Genomic DNA, 19,539 nt, shown 5'->3' with positions numbered 1-19,539 from the left:
TAAAAAAACAAAAAGCCATTACACTAAAGCCTAAAAGCCTCTGAAAGGTAAATATTTTTTATTCTACTTACCTTGGCTTGTCTCTTTTTTCTCTCTGTCTTTCAAAGTCACGTCCTCTGTCTTTTCCTTCTCTTGGTTTTTCTTCTATCCTGTCTTTTATTTTATACTTTTCTTTATATTTTTTCCCCAGAGCAATATCTTCCTGTATGGGAGGGGGTGGACTAGGAGTACGAGGTCCTTTCTTTTTACTTTGGTTGCTTTTGGAATTCCTGAAGGTAACACAAAGCTTTCATTAGAGGTTCAAATATGTTTGAATGATAAAATGAATTTTTTTTTAACAAAAACTTTTCCCCCAAAATACTTTTTTAATGAGGTGAAACTCACACAACGCAAAATTAACCATTTTAAAAGTGGGTAATTCAATAGCATTTAGTGCATTCACAATGCTGTGCAGTAACTATCTCTGTCTAGTTCCAAACATTTTTATCACACCAAATGTAAATCTCATTATCATTCAGCTGCTACAACATAGTCTCCTCTTTTCTCCAGGCTCTGGTAATCATCAGTCTGCTTTCTATTTCTGTCAATTTACCTATTCTGGATATTTCTTATAAATGGAATCACATAATGTGACCTTTTTAGGTCTGGCTTCTTTCACTTAGAATGTTTTGCAGGTTTATCCACACGGTAGCATGTATCAGTACTTCATTCCTTTTTATGACTGAGTAATAATAAATAAAGCACATTTTTTTTTAAAGGCAGCAATCCTTTCAGTTATGATCCTTCACAATTTGCATATGAGAAATCAATACTAGCCCCCCTCACCCACCCACCCCCAAAAAAACAGAAATGAGCAAATAATTTACTTGTCACTTATTTGTTAATACAATTTATTATAAAATTTTAAAGGACAGGTTTTGAGAAAAGATGGGGTGAGTGGATATAAGACTTTCCAATAAAATAAACAAAAGGATAAAACGTGCTTGACCTGCACATTTTCTACATAGTAGGAAGTACTATTAGTTTATAAATGTGTTCACTGTAAACAAAACAAAAAATTGAAACTGCAGAAAATATAGAAAAGTAGACACAGGAAGAAAAACCCACCTATAATTCTACTACCCCACTGTCAACATTTTGAACATACTTCCAGACTTTTTCCATGTCTCACACAAACAATGAATATCCCATTACAATGTTTTGTAGAATTTTTTTGTACTAAATACAGTTTCAAGATCTCCCTATAACAAAAAAGATTCATGTCATCATTTTTATAAACTGTACAGAATTTCCTTGACTAGATGTACCATGACTTCTTTGAACTATCTCATACTGATTGGCTTCCAGACTTTCACCAATAAAAAACACACAATTACACTCTCTACAAACAAAATCTTAAGAATCATTGGTAGGGGGCAGGCCACGGTGGCTCAGCAGGCAAGAATGTTTGCCTGCCATGCCAGAGGACCCGGGTTCGATTCCCGGTGCCTGCCCATGTTAAAAAAAAAAAAAAAAGAATCATTGGTAGGCATTCATTCAAATCTTTGGAGTCCTGTTTAAGAAATCTTTCCAACTCTGAGATCATAAAGATGACCTAAAATTTTGGAAGCCTACCATTCATATATAAGTCTTCAATCTACCTGCAACTGATTTTTGAATAGACCATTATCTTTCCTATAACTTTGAACCCTTATGCATCCAAAACCGTCTTTACTTCATACCTAAACAATGGCTTACCTGGATATAGTATTTTAGAGTCAACATTCTTTTCCCTCAATTCTCAAGAGAAAATACAAGAGGTAAGTCTTCATGACCTCAGATTTGGCAACTGCTTCTTATTTTAATATGACACCAAAAAACACACACAACAAAAGAAAAAATAGATGAACTGGACTTCATCAAAATAAATACATCAAAGCACATTCTCAACAAAGTGAAAAGACAACTTTCAGAACGGGAGGAAACAATTGCACATTATGTATCTAAGGGTTTCTGCGACTCAACAACAAAAATACAAACAGTACAATTAAAAAATGAACAAAGGACTTGAGGACGACATACAAATTTAAAAATTAAAAAATGGACAAAGGATACCAAGGATGATATACAAATGGCCAGTAAGTCCATGAAAAGATAAATACATGAAAAATGTTCAACATTATTAGCCATTAGGGAAATGCAAATCAAAACCACAATGAGATACCCCTCACACCTACTAGAAGAATAGCTATTATTGAAAAATCAGAAAATATCAAATGTTGGTGAGGCTGTGGAGAAACTGTGACCCTCCTACATCATTGGTGGGTACGTAAAATAGTGCAGATGCTGAGGAAAACAATTTAGTGGTTTCTCAAAAAGTTCAATATGGAATTACCATATATTACCTAGGTTTCCTCTCTTTGGTACATACACAAAAGAACTGAAAATAGAGCCTCAACCTGGTACACCAATGCTTATAGCGGCATTATTCACAATAGCCAAAAGGTGAAAACAATCCAAGTATCCACCAACAGATGAATGGATGAACAAAATGTATATACATTTGACTGACTACTGTTCAGCCATAAAAAGCAATGAAGTTCTGATACATGCTACAATATGGATGAACCCTGAAGACATCATGTTCAGTAAAATAAGCCAGACATAAAAGGACAAACACCATACGATCTTGTTTATATGACATGTCTTAAATAAAGAAATTCACACAAAAAAACAGATTACCAGTTAGCAGGGGTCAGGAAGATGGGCTGCAGTTGGGGAGATGCAGATTTATTGCTTAATGGGTACTGAGTTTCTGTTTAGGGTGATGAAAAAAGCTTGTTATGGATGATGGTGATGGCAGCACAGCATTGACAAATGCAATTAATGCCAATGAACTGTACACTTAAAAATAGCTAAAATGGCAAATTTTGTAGTATATATATGTACACGTATATGTTACCATAATAAAAGCTTTTTAAAGTTATATTCTAAAATAAAGCTTGAATTTGGATAGTGTAAAAGAACCTGCATTTAACAGAGATTGTGAAATGTGTGTCACAACTAAAATATACATCAAAGACAATAATGAAATATTTTTCAGGCCTTTCCTTCCTATTATTAAATTAAGGTACATCTTAAACGTGAACATCTTAAAATTCAGGAAATATGACAGTTAATAAATGTAATTATTCTTGTTATTTATTAGTAACCTACTAATAAAATAGTAAGAAAAGATTATATGAAATGGCACAGGATGAAATTAACCTTTCATTCAAATAATTCTCAAAACTTTCTAAGAAAAGAATAAATTTCAAAGATTTTATGGATAGAAAGAATGAAAATATTTATATATTCCATCTAGCCTCCAATGTTATGGAGCAACTAGAAAGAAAAATCTGAGATGACGGGATGGTAGCCCATGATAAACACTAGGGGATCTGTCCTATAACTTCTTTTTGAAGAGTGCTTTGAAAATTACTGCTTTTCTTCATTCTTCGCTTCGTATGTATGTTATATTATACAATAAAGAAAATTAAAAAAAAACAATGAGAATATGTAGAAAGAGTATTCCTGGTATACAGGTTATCTGGGAAATGAATAAAGACTGAAAAATTACATAATTGATTAGCCACAAGGGTAAAAAGAAAGGGTGAGGGGGATTGCATCTCTTTATGATTCACATTGTTTCACATCCCTTTGCAATAATTACTCAATCCTGGAAGCAAAGGGGAGGATGAAGCCAACTTTACAAAGTGCCTTAGTGCAACAGTGCAATGCAAAGATCTATGCAAAGTAGGTGCTGTGGGAGACAATAATAAACCAGGAAGATCCAAGTCTTCAAGGGGCTTGGATTTAACAGAGATCGTGAAACATGTGTGCCAAAGCTAAAGTATACTGCAAAGACGATTCAATATCAAGGAGGTATAAAAAAATGTTTGATAGGTGGAACAGAAATTGAGAGCAATTAAGAAAAATAAGAAAACCTGACAGAAAAGGTAAATTTGGGCTAGACACTGAAGTATTGAGAGCAGATAAGAAGAAGTATTGCCAAAAACAAGAGCAAAGACAGAAAAGATCAAATTATCAGTGCCTTCTAAGGAATCTAAATTTCATTCTACAGAACAGAAAACCACGGAGTTTTTCACTGGCATAACAAACTAACCAGAACTGCACTTTTAAAATTTCTGGCACCATCTGTTAAAACGATGGGTTAGGGTAGCTGAATGACAGTTTGGGTGGGGAAGCAGTAAGTAAAATAGATTACAATTAGGAGGGTGATGCAATAACCTAGGCGAAAAGTAATTGAGGTTTGAAATAGGGTTAAAGCCTATGGAAATTAGAAGAAAGGAGACAAGCGTCATCATGGGTTCAGACTGACAGGAATTGCCAACTGGTTAAAATAAAGGTTAGAAGAGGTTTCTAGATTTTTATAATAAAATTAATATAGGTGCTTTAATTAAAATAAAATAAAATTGTACAGAGTAACATTTAATGTAAAAGCCTCCTAAATCATTCTCAGTTCAATCCTTCACTGTAATCATCTTTAATCACTGCTATTTTTATTTCTCCAACTAGATACTACAATAAATCTAAATAATATTCTCTTACTTGCAGGTACATACTATGAAGAATGTTGATTGTATACACAAGGAGTCAAGAAGAAAAATGTTCACTAGAGCCCAGCTTGTAGTTGGGACGAATTATGTTCCCCACAAAAGACTTATTGAAGTCCTAACCCCCCAATTCTGTGGGTGTGAATCCATTTGTAAATAGGACCTTTGAATATGCTACTAAGTAAGGTGTGGCCAACTCAATGAGAACAGGCTTTAATCCAATATCGCTGCAGTCCTTATAAACAAAGGATATGGGACACGGAAGAAGCCAGAAGTCAGTAGAAGCCTGAGAGAGCTCTCCAACTGACAGAGTTAGAGACGCAAGCCATGGAACCCCCAAGACTGCAGTATGCCAGCACCAAACGTTACAGACTCCAGGAGGAAGCAAACTTTGTGAAAACTGTAATGTTGAGCTTCCAGCCTCAACAACTGTGAGTCAATAAGTTCCTGTTGTGTAGGCCAACCCCCCCACCCCCAACTGTGTGATATTTGTGATAGCTGTGGCAAATAAAGACATTTGTAATAGTTAAAAACTGGAGAAAATCTAAATGTTCAGCAAAAAAAAAGGAGATAAATAAATAATATACAAGCTAATATGAATGAACTGGGCTACATGTAAATACAGATAAATGTAAAAAAAAATGTTAAGTGAAAACGTGAATTGCAAAAGAGTTATGATACTTAAGAAACAAATGAAAACAACACTATATATTGTAAAATAACACATACTAATGTGAAAGTATAAATACACATGCACAAGAATCATAAATACCAAATTCAAAAAGGACAGAAAATATGTTATATTTTTATTTCTAAAAAAGTAAAATGATCTGACTCATATGTAGATGTAACATAAATGTTTTTATTGTCCTTTATAATTTACTTGTTAATTAAAATACTTCACACCTCTTTTCTAGGGGAAAAAGCTCACATAAATACTAAATGTATCCTTTCATAATCGACTAAATGACTCTGTTTAACATGATTTCAGGAAAAAAACTGTTTCATTCTGGCACTATTTATCATCCTACTGACCTCTGCTGCTCAATCAGGGGAGAAGATACTACAGATGTCTTCCTATCTTTCTTGCTGGCTGAAGATGAAGACTTGGGGCTTGACTTTCGCTTTGGAGATTTGCTAGACTTCCTTAGAGAAGGTGACGGAGACAATTTTGATCTGATCATTTCTGGTGAAACCTTTAAAAAAATTAGCAGGTCAACTGAGAAACTCCTCTAATCATGCTTGTTATAATTAGACAATAAAACACATATTTCCAAATCACACCAAAATTCAGATTAAATGTTAAGTGCCATTACAGCCACCAACTATTGATGTAAGTCTGGCTCCTGAACTAACCCAAGCTTATAAAAAATACGCTAATTAACTGGCCTAACATAAAACTAATACCAAAAAAGCAAACTAAAATTATGAAATTTCAAAATCCCCTCAGAAAAATCACAAGATATATTCAAGTGAATTACAGCTCTACTCTTTAGAAAAGAAACAAGGTATTCAAGGAAAAGCATTGACCTGAAAAAGACAAAGTCAAATCCTATTTTGCGTTAATTGGTAATTAGAGCCTCAGTTTTGTTCATCTGTTCAAGAGCAAAAATATCTTCTATTTATCAAATAGATTTATGTGATGATTACGATGACTAACATATAGGAAGTGGCTGATGTACACTAAGTTGATTAATGCCTCAATATCCTAATATAACTTAAGATGTAGAGTTCTCTGAAAAATACTGATGTCAATTATTACCATATATTTATTTCAATACATAGCATACCTCCTTTTTAATGATAATTTCTTCTCTCTTCTCCATGTTTTCTTGTTCAAGCTTCATTAATTCCCTCTGAATCTTCTGACGCTTCATTTCCAAAGACAATTCATGAACATAGTCATAGTTAATATCTCCATTGTCAGAATCTTTAAAATAAAAATTCCATTACTTGTCAGAAACTACATTAATCATAACAAAGAATAGAGAAAATGTATTCAACTAATTTTCAAAAAATGTAAATGGAGGATTCTTACATTAGAATAACAGACTTCTAAAAGATCAAAGAAATACATGGCATTTCTATAAAGGGTTAAAACTGCCATGGATGATTTCTTTATGAAAAGTTAAACATTTTTAAGGTTCCTAGGTTTCTTGGAAGTGATTCTTCATTGTCTGGGATTGCTTATTTGTTAGGAATTTAAAAAGATACAATTATAGCACTTAGTTCTATACTCTAAAGCATTAAAGATGTTAAAGCATTCAACATTTCATGCTGCATACGAGGTGATTCATTATCGCCATCATTTTCTTAAAAATTCATCATTACTAAAGCAGCTAAAATAGGTGTGCCACAATGTTTCTATGATTTTCTTGATTTGCTATTATTAAGACAATGGTTTACATCTAACACTAAAGATAACTAATTTTAATACCAACATGTACATTCGCTAATTTTTTAAGAATTTATATCACTTTCAATACAAGTGATCTGTACCGCTTTTTTATAACAGCTTGACTCTCAATGGATCTGATGTGCTGCTTCTATTTCCATTCATCTTTTCCAAATAAAAGAGAAAGGTTAGTTAAAAAGAAAAGGGAGAGTGGTATGCAGAAATATTTAATTACAAAATATAGGACTTTTCAATGGCTGCTGACACTGCCACCCAACCCCTCATCCTCATTTGATGTTAATGCCAAAAAGCCTGGAGAGAGGATTTCACTGACTTCTATTCTCAGGCACGACCATGTTGGGCTGGCTGACCACAAGCTGGGATGCCTTCTCAAACTACACTTTTAACACTTTTGATCACTATTTCTTACCACAGGTTAAAAAACATAACGAAGAACTAAAAAAACAATAAAGACAGCTTACAGCACAAGAAAATGGACATTTTCACATACAGTTCAAATGCATTAGAAAGTCAACTATCCATTTATGCTTGGGGATTGAGAGGGTAGCTATGTATTTGTTATCTAGGTGAATGAACTTCATTACTCATCTTACACTGGAGTCTGATGACAATTTCTCAGTGAATATATAAAACAAAATCATGCTTTCGAGTTAGAAAGCAATTTACTAAATACTTAAGGGCATGCAGCTTTTAATTAAGTAATGGCTATCTCTGTTGCTATTTTGATGCCACTGGACACCTTACATCAGTGAAAAACAGGGCTCGATGATCTGGTTTGAATATGTTCTTAAGTTAATAATGGATGAACAAAATTCCATAACCAAATACCAAGGCTAAAAATGTAAGGAATTAATAGAGAAGGATGATTTACAATTTTTTTGAAAGTATTACCAATAAGATCTTCGCCAACTAAAAACTGCTACCTGGAAGAGAACACATCAAAGGCATGCTGATTTTGGCTTTTAATCCTCAATCTCCAACCACCTAATCAAAGTAGTTTACTCAGAGCTACTTATTCTTATTTTAGACACATCTACTATAATCAAAACTAAGACATTCTTGTAGCCTATAAGAGATGGACTTTACAAGTAAGCATATTGTAATTGATAATATCTTGACAACAAAATAAAGAAAAAAACATAGGCTGAACTCAAAAACCAGAGTCTGAAGCCATTTAATAAATTTAGAAAATCTTTCTTGTATCTTGCAACCTGAGGTTGCAACGTGCCTTATGAAAAACTGATTCATATAAATTATTCTATGTCATCAGAAAAATACTAAATCATAACTAAAAAGGCTTACTGAACAAGACAGAGATTTATAAGAAAATATAACAGAAAAGTAAGTATAATACATAAGAAAAATTTGACATATTTATACATATATAAGTCTTACCAATTAACAGAAGAATGAGAAAAGGACACAAATGGGCAATTCATAAAAGGAGAGAAAGAAATTTAAGTGGTGCATGACTTTTCAGATGTTAAAGTGACATTTTTTTCCTAACTAGAATTTTAAGTGTTGGCAAAGGTACAGAGAAAGGGCAAACTCTTTCTCTGGTGATAGCAATGTAAACTAGTGAGTACACTCATCCTGAAAAATAATTAAGCAATATGGGTAAAGATCTTAAAAAACATTCATACCTAAAACAGATATATTAAAGGTTTATGTACAAGGATTTAAAAAGACTGTATTTGAGCACTTGATTCATCTTTAATAATGAATATACATTCACACTGTTAAAGTCTTTGAAATATTTTGCTGTTATAAATAAAACCACATATCCAAGAGCTCTTGGATGAACATTTTTATACCTACCCTGGTTTACAAGTACAATTATTTCTTTGGGAGAGATTTCTCAAACTAGATTTATAGGATCAAAGGTTAAGTACAATTTCTATTATTATTACCAAACTGACCTCCAAATCAAATTTATTAATGTAAGCTCCTACTTGACAGCATCTATATTTTTCATCTTTGCCGGTCTGACGGGTGAAAATTCTTTTTCATCACCATTTTCCCACAGTAAGAAAGAGCATTTGCTCATTCTCCCATGAATATACAGTGGAGTTTTCCAGAAACCACATACTGTGTGAAACCACTAAGTCTGAATATAAAAGAGACATGAAAATCTAGATACCTATTAAAAGGCAGACATTAAAAAGATTTGCAAAAATATGTAAAACACTGTCATTCCTCATCCATATTTTGCTCTTCTTTTACTCTGAAAAACAGTTATTTTTCACAAAATATATATTGGGTTTAATATTATCATTGGTAAATAGTAAAAAATATTTTTTTAATTTACTGAGATTTAATTTCAAATATGGTAACTACTGAAAAATATAATCCACAGAAACAAAACCTCTTTGGGGTCTTTCAAAAGAGTACAAAACTGTACTGAAACAAAAAAGTTTGAGAAATACTGCTATAGACCCATTTCTTCTTCATCTAAATAAAATTGTTGTTTGTTTTGGATTGCAAAGGCAGAAGGTAAACCCATAAAAAAAGTGTTTATTAGACTAACCCTCTGGGGACTGAAGTGATTAACTCAATGCTTCAATACTCCTGCAACAGAAACTCTTAAACCAAAGAAACACACAATGATGAAAACCTGTGCATTTCAGTCAAAGGAAAATATAAGAAGTGGCCAAACGAATGTTTTAGATAAAACTACTATTATAGAAATTACTTATTTTTTTAAAAAATTTTCTCTATAAAAGCCTCTTGTAATAAAATCACTTTAGATTTTCTTGAAGTTTAAGTCTAGCAAAATACCTTGGGAAACAACACTTAAGGGACAGGTAGAATATGGAGCCTCTAAACAGCTTGCTCAATGAGTCAGAAAATATAAGGAGTGATAAAATGGAAGACAAGGGACGACAGTGTTTCAAGAAGACAAGAGCTCTTGGATATGTCACATAAGATAGAGATGACTGTGTCTCCCTTTACTTAGCAATAGGACATTATTGGTGCCCTAAAGAGCAGTTTTAGAATAGAGGTGGTCAGAAATCAAGATTAGTTGTACTGATAGAAAGCAGTGATGTTCTAAGTACTGGCGAATCATTCAAGGTTCTTTTCAAATCTTGGTCTATAAGTCTTCAGAATTCATTCTTAAACATAGTAATTGATATTTTAGGTTTGCAGGCTCCCAAGCCTCAGTGGCAAATACTCAACTCTTTGCCACTGTAGCCCAAAGCAGCCATAGACAATATATAAACAAACAGGCATAGCTGTGTTGCAATAAAACTTCATCTGCAAAAATAGGTAGATGGCCTACAGCTCACCCCTTGTCTAGGTTTTCAACTGCTGTGCAAGTTGCTTAAATTCTTGGTTTTGTCATCTATAAATACAGTAGGAAAGCTACTGTCATCTATAAATACAGTAGGAAAGCTACTGAATTAATAATTATATAAACTATATTAAAATGACCAGCACACCCAATGCAGTCAATAAACATGGGTTTCCTTTCTCAATATTTGACTGTGTGATGCTAGACTGCTCATCTTTCAAAAAGTCATAGAACTGAAGAAGAGACACTGTATGGAAAACAAATGCATATAGACTGGCAATGACTCAAGGTGAGTTTGCCAATTTTCAATGAATAAGTCTGGGAACTTAACTGTCATTTGAATTTTTTTTTTTCATGGGCAGGCACTGGGAATCAAACCCAGGTCTCCAGCATGGCAGGCAAGAACTCTGCCTGCTGAGCCGCCGTGACCAGCCCTGAATTTGATTTAATCTGAAAGATGAAAGTTAATAATTTCTTGGAAATAATTTTCCCAGGTCCCTAATATTTCAAAACCTAATTTCAAAAACCAAAATTTTAAAACCTGATGTTTAATGTAAAACATGCATAAATTTATTTTTTTGCCCCTGATATTGAGAATTTAAAAAGTATATAAATATAATAAAATACCAAAGGACTATGAGGCTGTAGAATAAAATTCTAGAGGGAAAAAAAGAGGAAGGAGACTTTGAAAAATGTAGTGCAAACAGTTTTATTATTACATGCTAGTTTCTGTCTTATAAGATGGTACTGACACAACACAGAAATCACAGTTGAAAGGCGTTTTCAAGCCCACAAAATGACTCAAAAGTGAATAATCAAAATTAATAAAGAGATTTTGAAACTCACCATCTCTATTAGTTTCCCATTCTACATTCTCCTCTTCACTTTCTGGAGTTCTCTCTTTAGTGATTTTTATGTCTTCCTTCTCCCTATGTCTCCCTCTTGAAGATTCTTTCTAAAAAAGCACATATGTACAAATTACTAGATATTTTCAAAACTAAATGAGGCAGTTACTGTAACAGGACATTTTTAACTTCACTCATCTCCATTTCATCAAAGAATAAGTTTTGTAAGCAGTCACTTATCCAATAAATAGAGTAAGCAAACAATTCTACTACAGTAACCATTGAAAAGACTACCCTAAATCCATTTTATTAAAGAACAATATTTATATACAATCTGGTAAAATGTAAGGAATAGCTAAGAATTTAAAATGCACAATGCTAATCCAATGATTTAATAACCTGATATTCTATCATCACTAAGTTTCTATGTGAAAATCACTATTGAAAAGTCAATATGAAAATGAACAAAGTACACTGGAAGGTTAAATAACCGTATTTTTAAATATCCAGAAATGGCTAAAAAAGGATTAAATTCTCAAGAATAATTGTTGATCAAAGACTGGTCATACTCTATGATACTAACACTTTCCAAAACACCTAAGGTTCAATACAAACTCTTTTAAGAATTGTATAAATGCTTTAAAAAAGGAGAGATTTTCTGTATTTTGATGAAAGTAAAAAGGAGCTAAAATAACATAGGTAATACAGCTAAAAATCAGAATGTTTTACATTTTATTCATGTATAACAGTGTACAGACAAAAAAGAACAAAAATGACTGTCTTAAAAATTCAATTAAATATCCTATTACATAAGATAAAGATGGCAAAGTATATTTGAAGTGTTTATTTTCAGATAGTAAGGAAATTTATACCGAGGAATCAGTTATAAAAAGGAAGGGTTGGGGTTAACACGGTTAAGAATCAATATCATAATAATTGGATTAGTAACTAAGATTATAAAATGTTAGGAGTCTAAGAGTCTGTGTAAGAAACATAATTCAACCTCCAATCCTCTGCAGAAAATTTTTTCTATACTATTTGTAGTTATAAAACTCCTCTGTTACAAGAATTTCAGAGAAAAAATCTTAGCTCAGAAGTGAACTACCCCTTCCTACGACCCCATTTCCTAAACTCAATTTTCAGACACTTATTATTACTGGAAAATTCCTCCTACACTGATTATATCTTTCTTATACAGCCTCAGAATTTCGACTAACTAGGACTAGTCCTTATCTCGAGAATGATACAAAGCAGATTTAGTATTTCTTCCACATAATATCTCTTTAAATATTTGAATACTGCTATTCAGCCTTTTATTTTTTTAAATATTTTTATTGAGAAATCTTCACACACATTCCATACATGGTGTACAATCAATGGCTCTCAATATTATCACATGGTTGTGTATTCATCACCATGATCATTTTTAGAACACTTGCATCACTCTAGAAAAAAAAAAAAAGAAAAAACTCATATATCCCATACATCTTACCCTTTTCTCTCATTGACCACTAATATTTCAATCTACCCATTTTTTTTACCCTTTATCCCCTCATTATTTATTTATAATTTTAAAAATATTTTTATTGAGAAATCTTTACACACATACATTCCACACATGTTATACAACCAATGGCTCACAATATCATCACATAGTTGTGTATTCATCACCATGATCAGTTTTTAGAACATTTGGATCACTCCAGAAAAAGAAAAAGAAAAAAGACAAAACTCATATAAACCATACTCCTTACCCTTCTCTCTCACTGACAACTAGTATTTCCATCTACCCAATTTATTTTACCCTTTGTTGCCCCATTATTTATTTTTTTATCCATATCTTTTTACTCATCTGTCCACACCCTGGATAAAAGGAGCATCAAGCACGAGGTTTTCACACTCACACAATCACACTGTAAAAGCTTTATCTTTATACAATCGTCTTTAAGAATCAAGGCTACTAGAACACAACTCAACAGTTTCCCTTCAACAGTTTCAGGTATTTCCCTCTACCCACTCCAGTACACCAAAAAATAAAAAGGGATATCTATATAATGCATAAGAATAACCTCCAGGATGACCTCTCGACTCTGTTTGAAATCTCTCAGCTGCTGAAACTTTATTTTATTTTGTCTCATTTCTCTCTTCCCTCCTTTGGGTAAGGAAGGCTTTCTCAATAGATGATGCCAGGTCCTGGCTCATACCTGGAATCCTGTCCCTCATTGCCATGGAGATATACACCCCTGGGATTAATGTCCCAAGCAGTGGGGAGGGCAGTGAGTTTACCTGTTGAGTTGGCCTAGAGAGAGTGCTACTCAGTCTTTCAAATATCTTCTTATACCAAGCCAGATACCCAATATGCCTACCATACTTTCATATTTCATGATTTTCATAACTCTTATCCTTTTGTGATCTTCTCTGGATGCATTAATTTGTCAATGTGCTTCAATAAAGCAATTAATCCAGGGCTTGCCAAGCAGTACCTCATGGTTGTCTACCTCTCAGTACAGAATTTAAACTATCCTTGTATGAATAAAGTCATTTCTTTTTGGGGGGGAAGAATGGGTTGCTGTTGGGATTTAAATAAACTGTAACCTTAAAAACTATGTAAACAATTTTTCTCACCTAAATTGAAGTAAGGCAAACTTCAGGGTTGGGTGATTTAGTAACACATTAAAATCATCAAAACCAAATTTTCTTGCTATTCGTTCGTTTCCTTTCCTATAACTCTGCTATTCCTAGTGCTGATTTCTTCACCACTGTAAGAAGCAACCTATGTTCTCCCACTGTGCTCCCCCAACCACAAAATAAGAATTCTTTCCTTCAATATGACTAGGCCAATTTCAAAAATATTTAAACTGTCAAAAAAAAAAAGCTGAAAATGTTACGTTTAAAATGTTATGTTTTAGAAATAAATTTTTATTTTCACAAAAAAATTAATACCTGATTCATGTTTTAAAAATTCAGTTAACTAGAAATTGACTGGTACTTTCTCAAAAGCAAGCACCTTAATTGGACAAGAGCAGATTAGTGGGAACAACACAAGGATGTCCCTATTTTCACAATGTGTAGTGGGTATTAGCCAAAGCTATCAGAGGCATAAGAATTGGAAAGAAAGGTGTAAATTTATCTCTGTTTGCAGGTAATGGGATTCTTTACCTGGAAAATACACAAAAAAGGAAAAATTTCTACAATGAGAAAATTCAATAAAGTAGTTGGCAATACAGAAAATTCAAGAATCTTCATAAGGAAGATATATATATAAAGGAAGAGAAGACTACACATACAACAGTAATAAGTATACGCAGACATACCTAGAAGTAAGCCTAAGGAATGTCTAAAACCTACACGAGGAAAATGCTTGAAAGACAGAAAAATATACCTGAACAAATGAAAAGACATACCATGTTTCTGGATAGGAAGACATAAAAGAGGTCAATTTTTCCTAACTAAATTTATGAATGTAATGTGATACCAATAAATGACCATAAATTTTCTTCTGGACTTAGATAAAATGATTACAATATGCATTTAGCAAAATAAAGAAGCAAGAATAGGCAGGAAAACCTAGAACAAGAAAAATTGGAATGGGAGGTGAGGGGAAAGAAATAAACAAGTGCTATCAAATATCAAAACCTATTCTGAAGGCTCTATAATTAAAACAATGCAATATTCACACCCACTGTGGATAGGAATATAAAACTGAACAACCGCTTTGGAAAATTATTTAGTGTTTTCTTAAAGTTAAATGCACACATATCATATGCTATAGCAATTCTAGGTTATTTACTCAAAAGAAACATATTTAATCATATTGCAGATTTGTACACAAGCATTCATAGCAGCTTTATTCACAATAGCCAAAAAACTGTATACAATCCAAATATCCAACAACTGGTAAATGAATAAACCTGTGATATCATATAATAGAACACTAACCAGCAATAAAAGAAACAAAACAGGCAACATGGCAGAATCTCAGAAACATTAGGTGAAAGAACTGAGACACAAGAGGATATACTATATGATTCCATTTATGTGAAACTCCAGAACAAGCAAATTATCTATAGTGAGAGCAGGTTACTGACTATAAAAGGGCATGAGATGGTATTCTGGATTAATGGAAATGTTCATATCTTGTTTGTAGTGGTAGTTACGTGGTGGTACATTTATTTGTTAAGTTTCAAACAATACATTTTAAAAACATACATTTTATTATTTGTAAATTACACTTGAATAAGGTAAAAATTTTCAAAGACTTCCAATATAAAGACCTGCTACTAGTTAGGAAGGGATAATTTGTGCATAAAAAATTAATAATAGTGATAATGGATTAGAGTTGGAGACATTAGCAAGAACTCATGGTTACTTTGATATACTGATGGTTGAATACAGATACATTTATAGATATGTGTATCTATACCAATAAGTATACATGTATATATTTATTCACTCTGTCAGCAGAGAGAGCCTACAAAAAAACAATACCCCAATGGCAACTAACATAACCAGCATTCAGATTTTGGTTCTAATACAATTTTACAACAAAAGGAACCAAGACTTGGAAAAAATCAGCCAATTGTAGAACTGGGATAGGAAACATACAAGACAAAACTGCAGCATCTTGTAGATGTAGAGAAAGTAGGAAAGTTCTTAAAGATAAACATAAAAATAGACCTGAACAATACATACACATACATACTTACTGAAGCACATTGATGGGGGTATATCAAAAGGGGCACAGGAACCAATTAAAAGAGCTCCTAATGGCCAAAGCTGGAACAATTTGTGCAACAACATAAAGTAGTATTGGATTATAACTCAGCATATAAAATAAACATCCAGGAGCCCATACTGATGTAAATAAATGACTGAATAAATTAATACATGGGGGAGAAAAAGAAAATCTCTCATGCACGATTCCAAATAAATTATGTAGCTACTTCACGTTAAAGAGGGGAGTATAACTTCCTACTCTTTAAGTATGCCCATGCAGAGTGGCTTCCTTCCAAAGAGTACAGTATGAAAAGGAGAAAAAGAGTGGAAAAACCTGACAAAGCCAGGTGATCAAAGCCAATATCCATAGTAAAGTCATCTGATGGATAAAAACATAAAAATGTTACTTTACCTCTGCAATCTTCCTTCAAAACTCTATAACTGCAGTTTAGTAGTGAGAAAAACATCAAATTCCAATTGAGAAGTGTATTATAATACAACTGACTAGTACCCCACAAAACTGTCAAGGACATCAAAAATAAGGAAAGTCTGATAAACTGTCAAAGGCAAGAAAAGCCAAAGGAGACATGATAACTAAATATAATATGGTATCCTAGATGAGATCCTGGAACAGAAAAAGAATATTAGGCAAAAATTAAGAAAACCTGAATAAGGTATGGAAAAATAGCTAATAACAACATATCAACATTAGTACATTGATTCTAACAAATGTGCCATACAAATGTAAGATGCTAGTAACAGAGGAGACCCCAGGTGGTAGTGGAAATTCTGTGTAATATTTGCTCAATTTTCTGTAAGTTTAAAACTGTCTGAAAAATAAAGTTCTATTAATTTACAAAAAAGTATAACTGCAATGAATTGAAATACATCAAATACATAAAAATCTGAGTTCATAATAATATAAAAATACACACTGATAATAGTCTGAAAATAAATAATCTGCGTCATCTTTGGTGACACTGCTCTCCCTAGAAGGAAATATCGCGTTTTATTAGGAAAGCAACCCTAAGGAATGGTCAGGAAAATGAGGATGGTAGGGGATCACTTGGTGTCCACCCCAGGCAGGGCCAAGCATGACTAATGGATAGCTTCCCCACGAGGGCCATTTTGCCTTCTTACCTTTTCAGAATCGATTTTGCAAGTTTCTGTGCTCAATTCCTCTCTATGCAGAATTGAGGAAGGCAAGCCTTTAGGGCCTGAAGGGAGACCTGGCTGGTCTAGGGCTCAAGGACAGCAGGCTCCTGGAGGAGGCGGAGGGCAGGGACAGCCCCATGCCAGCTCAGGCCCAAGGTGGGGGCCACCTGCTTCCAACACTCCATGCCACAATCTATTTAAAATGAGTTTTCAAATCCTGCCCCATATGTAAAACTTACTTGTTTGGATAAAATCAGTGTTTTTTCACATAACCTGGGATTTTATTTAATGTGGTTTCCTTTAAGAGAATGCTAGGGATTAAAACTATTTGTATATATTGAAGTTTGTAGGGACTCAGGAACTCATGGCAAAACAGTAAACTATTTCAGATATGACTGTTTTTTTTTTTCCAAAGTAGGTAGTTCTATCTTTGTATACTGTAAGATAAATAATAATCACTTCACCTTTGGTGTCTTCCATGTGTCATAGAAGCACTCTTGTCAATCATAGAATTGAAAAAAAGATGTACATTTAGTTAAACCAGATAATAATACTTTCGTAGCATGATTTTAGATTGTGCCCTTTTGATACTGTTCTTATCAATGTTGGTTTTGAGGTTTGGCCATTTCCCCTTTAACTTAGTATATATTTTTAACAAACAAAACAAAAAGAAAAAATACATTTTTATACAGATATATACATACACACTGATCACTTCTGGAGGATACTAGGGAAAAACTAATTCTATGAACTGGTAAATAATGGTAAGAATCAAGCATCTATCCTGCCTTTCTATATGAACTATATCTATGGGTAACCAAATGGTTGAGGAGGGCAAGTTCTTTCTTACAGAGTAATCACAGATAATAAAAGAAGAAGAAAAGATAAAATAAGACTATCATCACTTCTCAGTCCATAATGGATCTGGGCAATGATAATTTGTAGTTACTAAAACGATTAGGTAAAAACAAATGAACCCACTGATCAATCTCATTATATTAAAAGCAAAACAACCAGACGTCATATACCTTCTGATATGATGCAGAAAAAGTATCCAAAATTATCCAGAAACAAATCTTGCAAAAGGAAAAAAATACATCGAGCTTCTCAAAGCTGCCAGTTTTTGCATAAGACACATGCAACAGAGGAATATACTCAACTACATCAGGGTTAAGCAAACTAAGTGAGTCCTATCTGAATAAAATGACTTTTTCAAAGATGAAATATGGAAAATTTCATTACAAATTAGCATTAACAGATAAACATTTGCAAAGGATCTTAAAAACAAAATATCGACTTTAATCCAATTAAGTGAAATATTATCCCCCCCAAAAGTCTTCTATTTCTTTCAGTAAACCTGTAATATAAAAATTATATTCAATTACTATATTTTGGATTTCATTCGTTAAAAAATTGTGGAAATCTGTTTTCTCCCTTGTTACACAAGTAACAAATGTACCTCCCTGATATTGTCTCTTTATCTGCAGAGCCTAATAGTTACTATCTGGCCCTTTACAGAAAAAGTCTTCTGAGGTAAACAAGAACGCAACCAACAAAACTCAGCATATGGGAAACTCTACAGGACAAATACAGATTCTTCAACAAATAAAATGCAAGGTGGGGGGTGGGGGGACAACAGTGGCTCAGTGCCAGAGACCTGGGTTCGATTCCCTATGTAAAAAAAAAAAAAAAAAAAATTCAAGTTCAGTGGCAGAATGCTCACCTTTCATGTGGGAGACCCGGATTCAATTCTGGGCCCATGCACACCCGCTGCCCCCCCCCCCCCCAAAAAAAGGCAAGAGAAAAAAAGAATGTAGTCAGTAGGGAGAGAAGGGTTGCATAATGGTATGGAGTAAGGCCTACAGACATCCTAGAAGAAACTTAGATTTTAAATACAACATGACCTTATTTAAATCCTAATTTGAACAAAATAACCATTTTTAAAAAATAAGACAAAATTTACGAGACAAGAGAAAGCTAAATACTTTCAACTGGCTATCTGATGATAAAAATTAAGTGTTTTGGGTGTGATAATAGTGTTATTAGTCCCCAAATTATTCAGAAGCAAGGGAAAAAAAAAATCTAATAAAAGCAAAATAGTCCAGTCTCAAACCGGCAGAAGTGGGCCAATTTTCGCCTACTGCCTATTTTTTGTATATTAAGTTTTACTGCAACACAGATATGCCTACTCATTCTAAAATCATTTATGGCTGCTTTCAAGCTATAACAGCAGAACTGAGGAATCATAACAGAGACCTTATGATCAAAAAGCCTAAAATATTTATTTGGCTCTTCATAGAAAAAATTTGTTGATCCTTGAAATAAGAAAGCTAAGGGGCTCTTTCCTAATAAATCCCAACCTAACTCTGTGCTACCAATCTAAAGTCAAGACACCAAAAGGGTTAACCAAAAACAGCGTCTAGCTTTTCATGAAGATGGTACCAAAAACAAAGAAGGTTCCTGCCCCTTTTAAAACTAAAGCCAAAGCAAAGGCTTTGAAAGCCAAGAAGACAGTACTGA

At 33.3% G+C, this 19,539-nt stretch overlaps 1 protein-coding gene across 6 annotated transcripts in view; it reads right to left on the bottom strand.

The window, feature by feature from the left end:
- The window catches only part of ZC3H13 (zinc finger CCCH-type containing 13), a 92,689-nt gene that overhangs the window by 60,655 nt on the left and 12,495 nt on the right, over positions 1 to 19,539 (bottom strand). For all 6 annotated transcript variants that reach the window (XM_077158266.1, XM_077158268.1, XM_077158271.1 and 3 more), the window contains 4 exons: positions 11,150 to 11,258; positions 6,386 to 6,525; positions 5,631 to 5,791; positions 72 to 269 (listed from right to left, as the gene is read on the bottom strand). In XM_077158266.1, coding sequence (XP_077014381.1) covers positions 72 to 269; positions 5,631 to 5,791; positions 6,386 to 6,525; positions 11,150 to 11,258 — 608 coding nt within the window. The remainder of the gene's footprint in view (positions 1 to 71; positions 270 to 5,630; positions 5,792 to 6,385; positions 6,526 to 11,149; positions 11,259 to 19,539) is intronic.

The sequence above is a fragment of the Tamandua tetradactyla genome, chromosome 4, assembly GCF_023851605.1.
Source record: "Tamandua tetradactyla isolate mTamTet1 chromosome 4, mTamTet1.pri, whole genome shotgun sequence".
Classification (NCBI taxonomy): Eukaryota; Metazoa; Chordata; class Mammalia; order Pilosa; family Myrmecophagidae; genus Tamandua; species Tamandua tetradactyla.
Note: the sequence above shows the minus strand (reverse complement) of the source record. Positions and strands in the feature narration are given on the sequence as shown.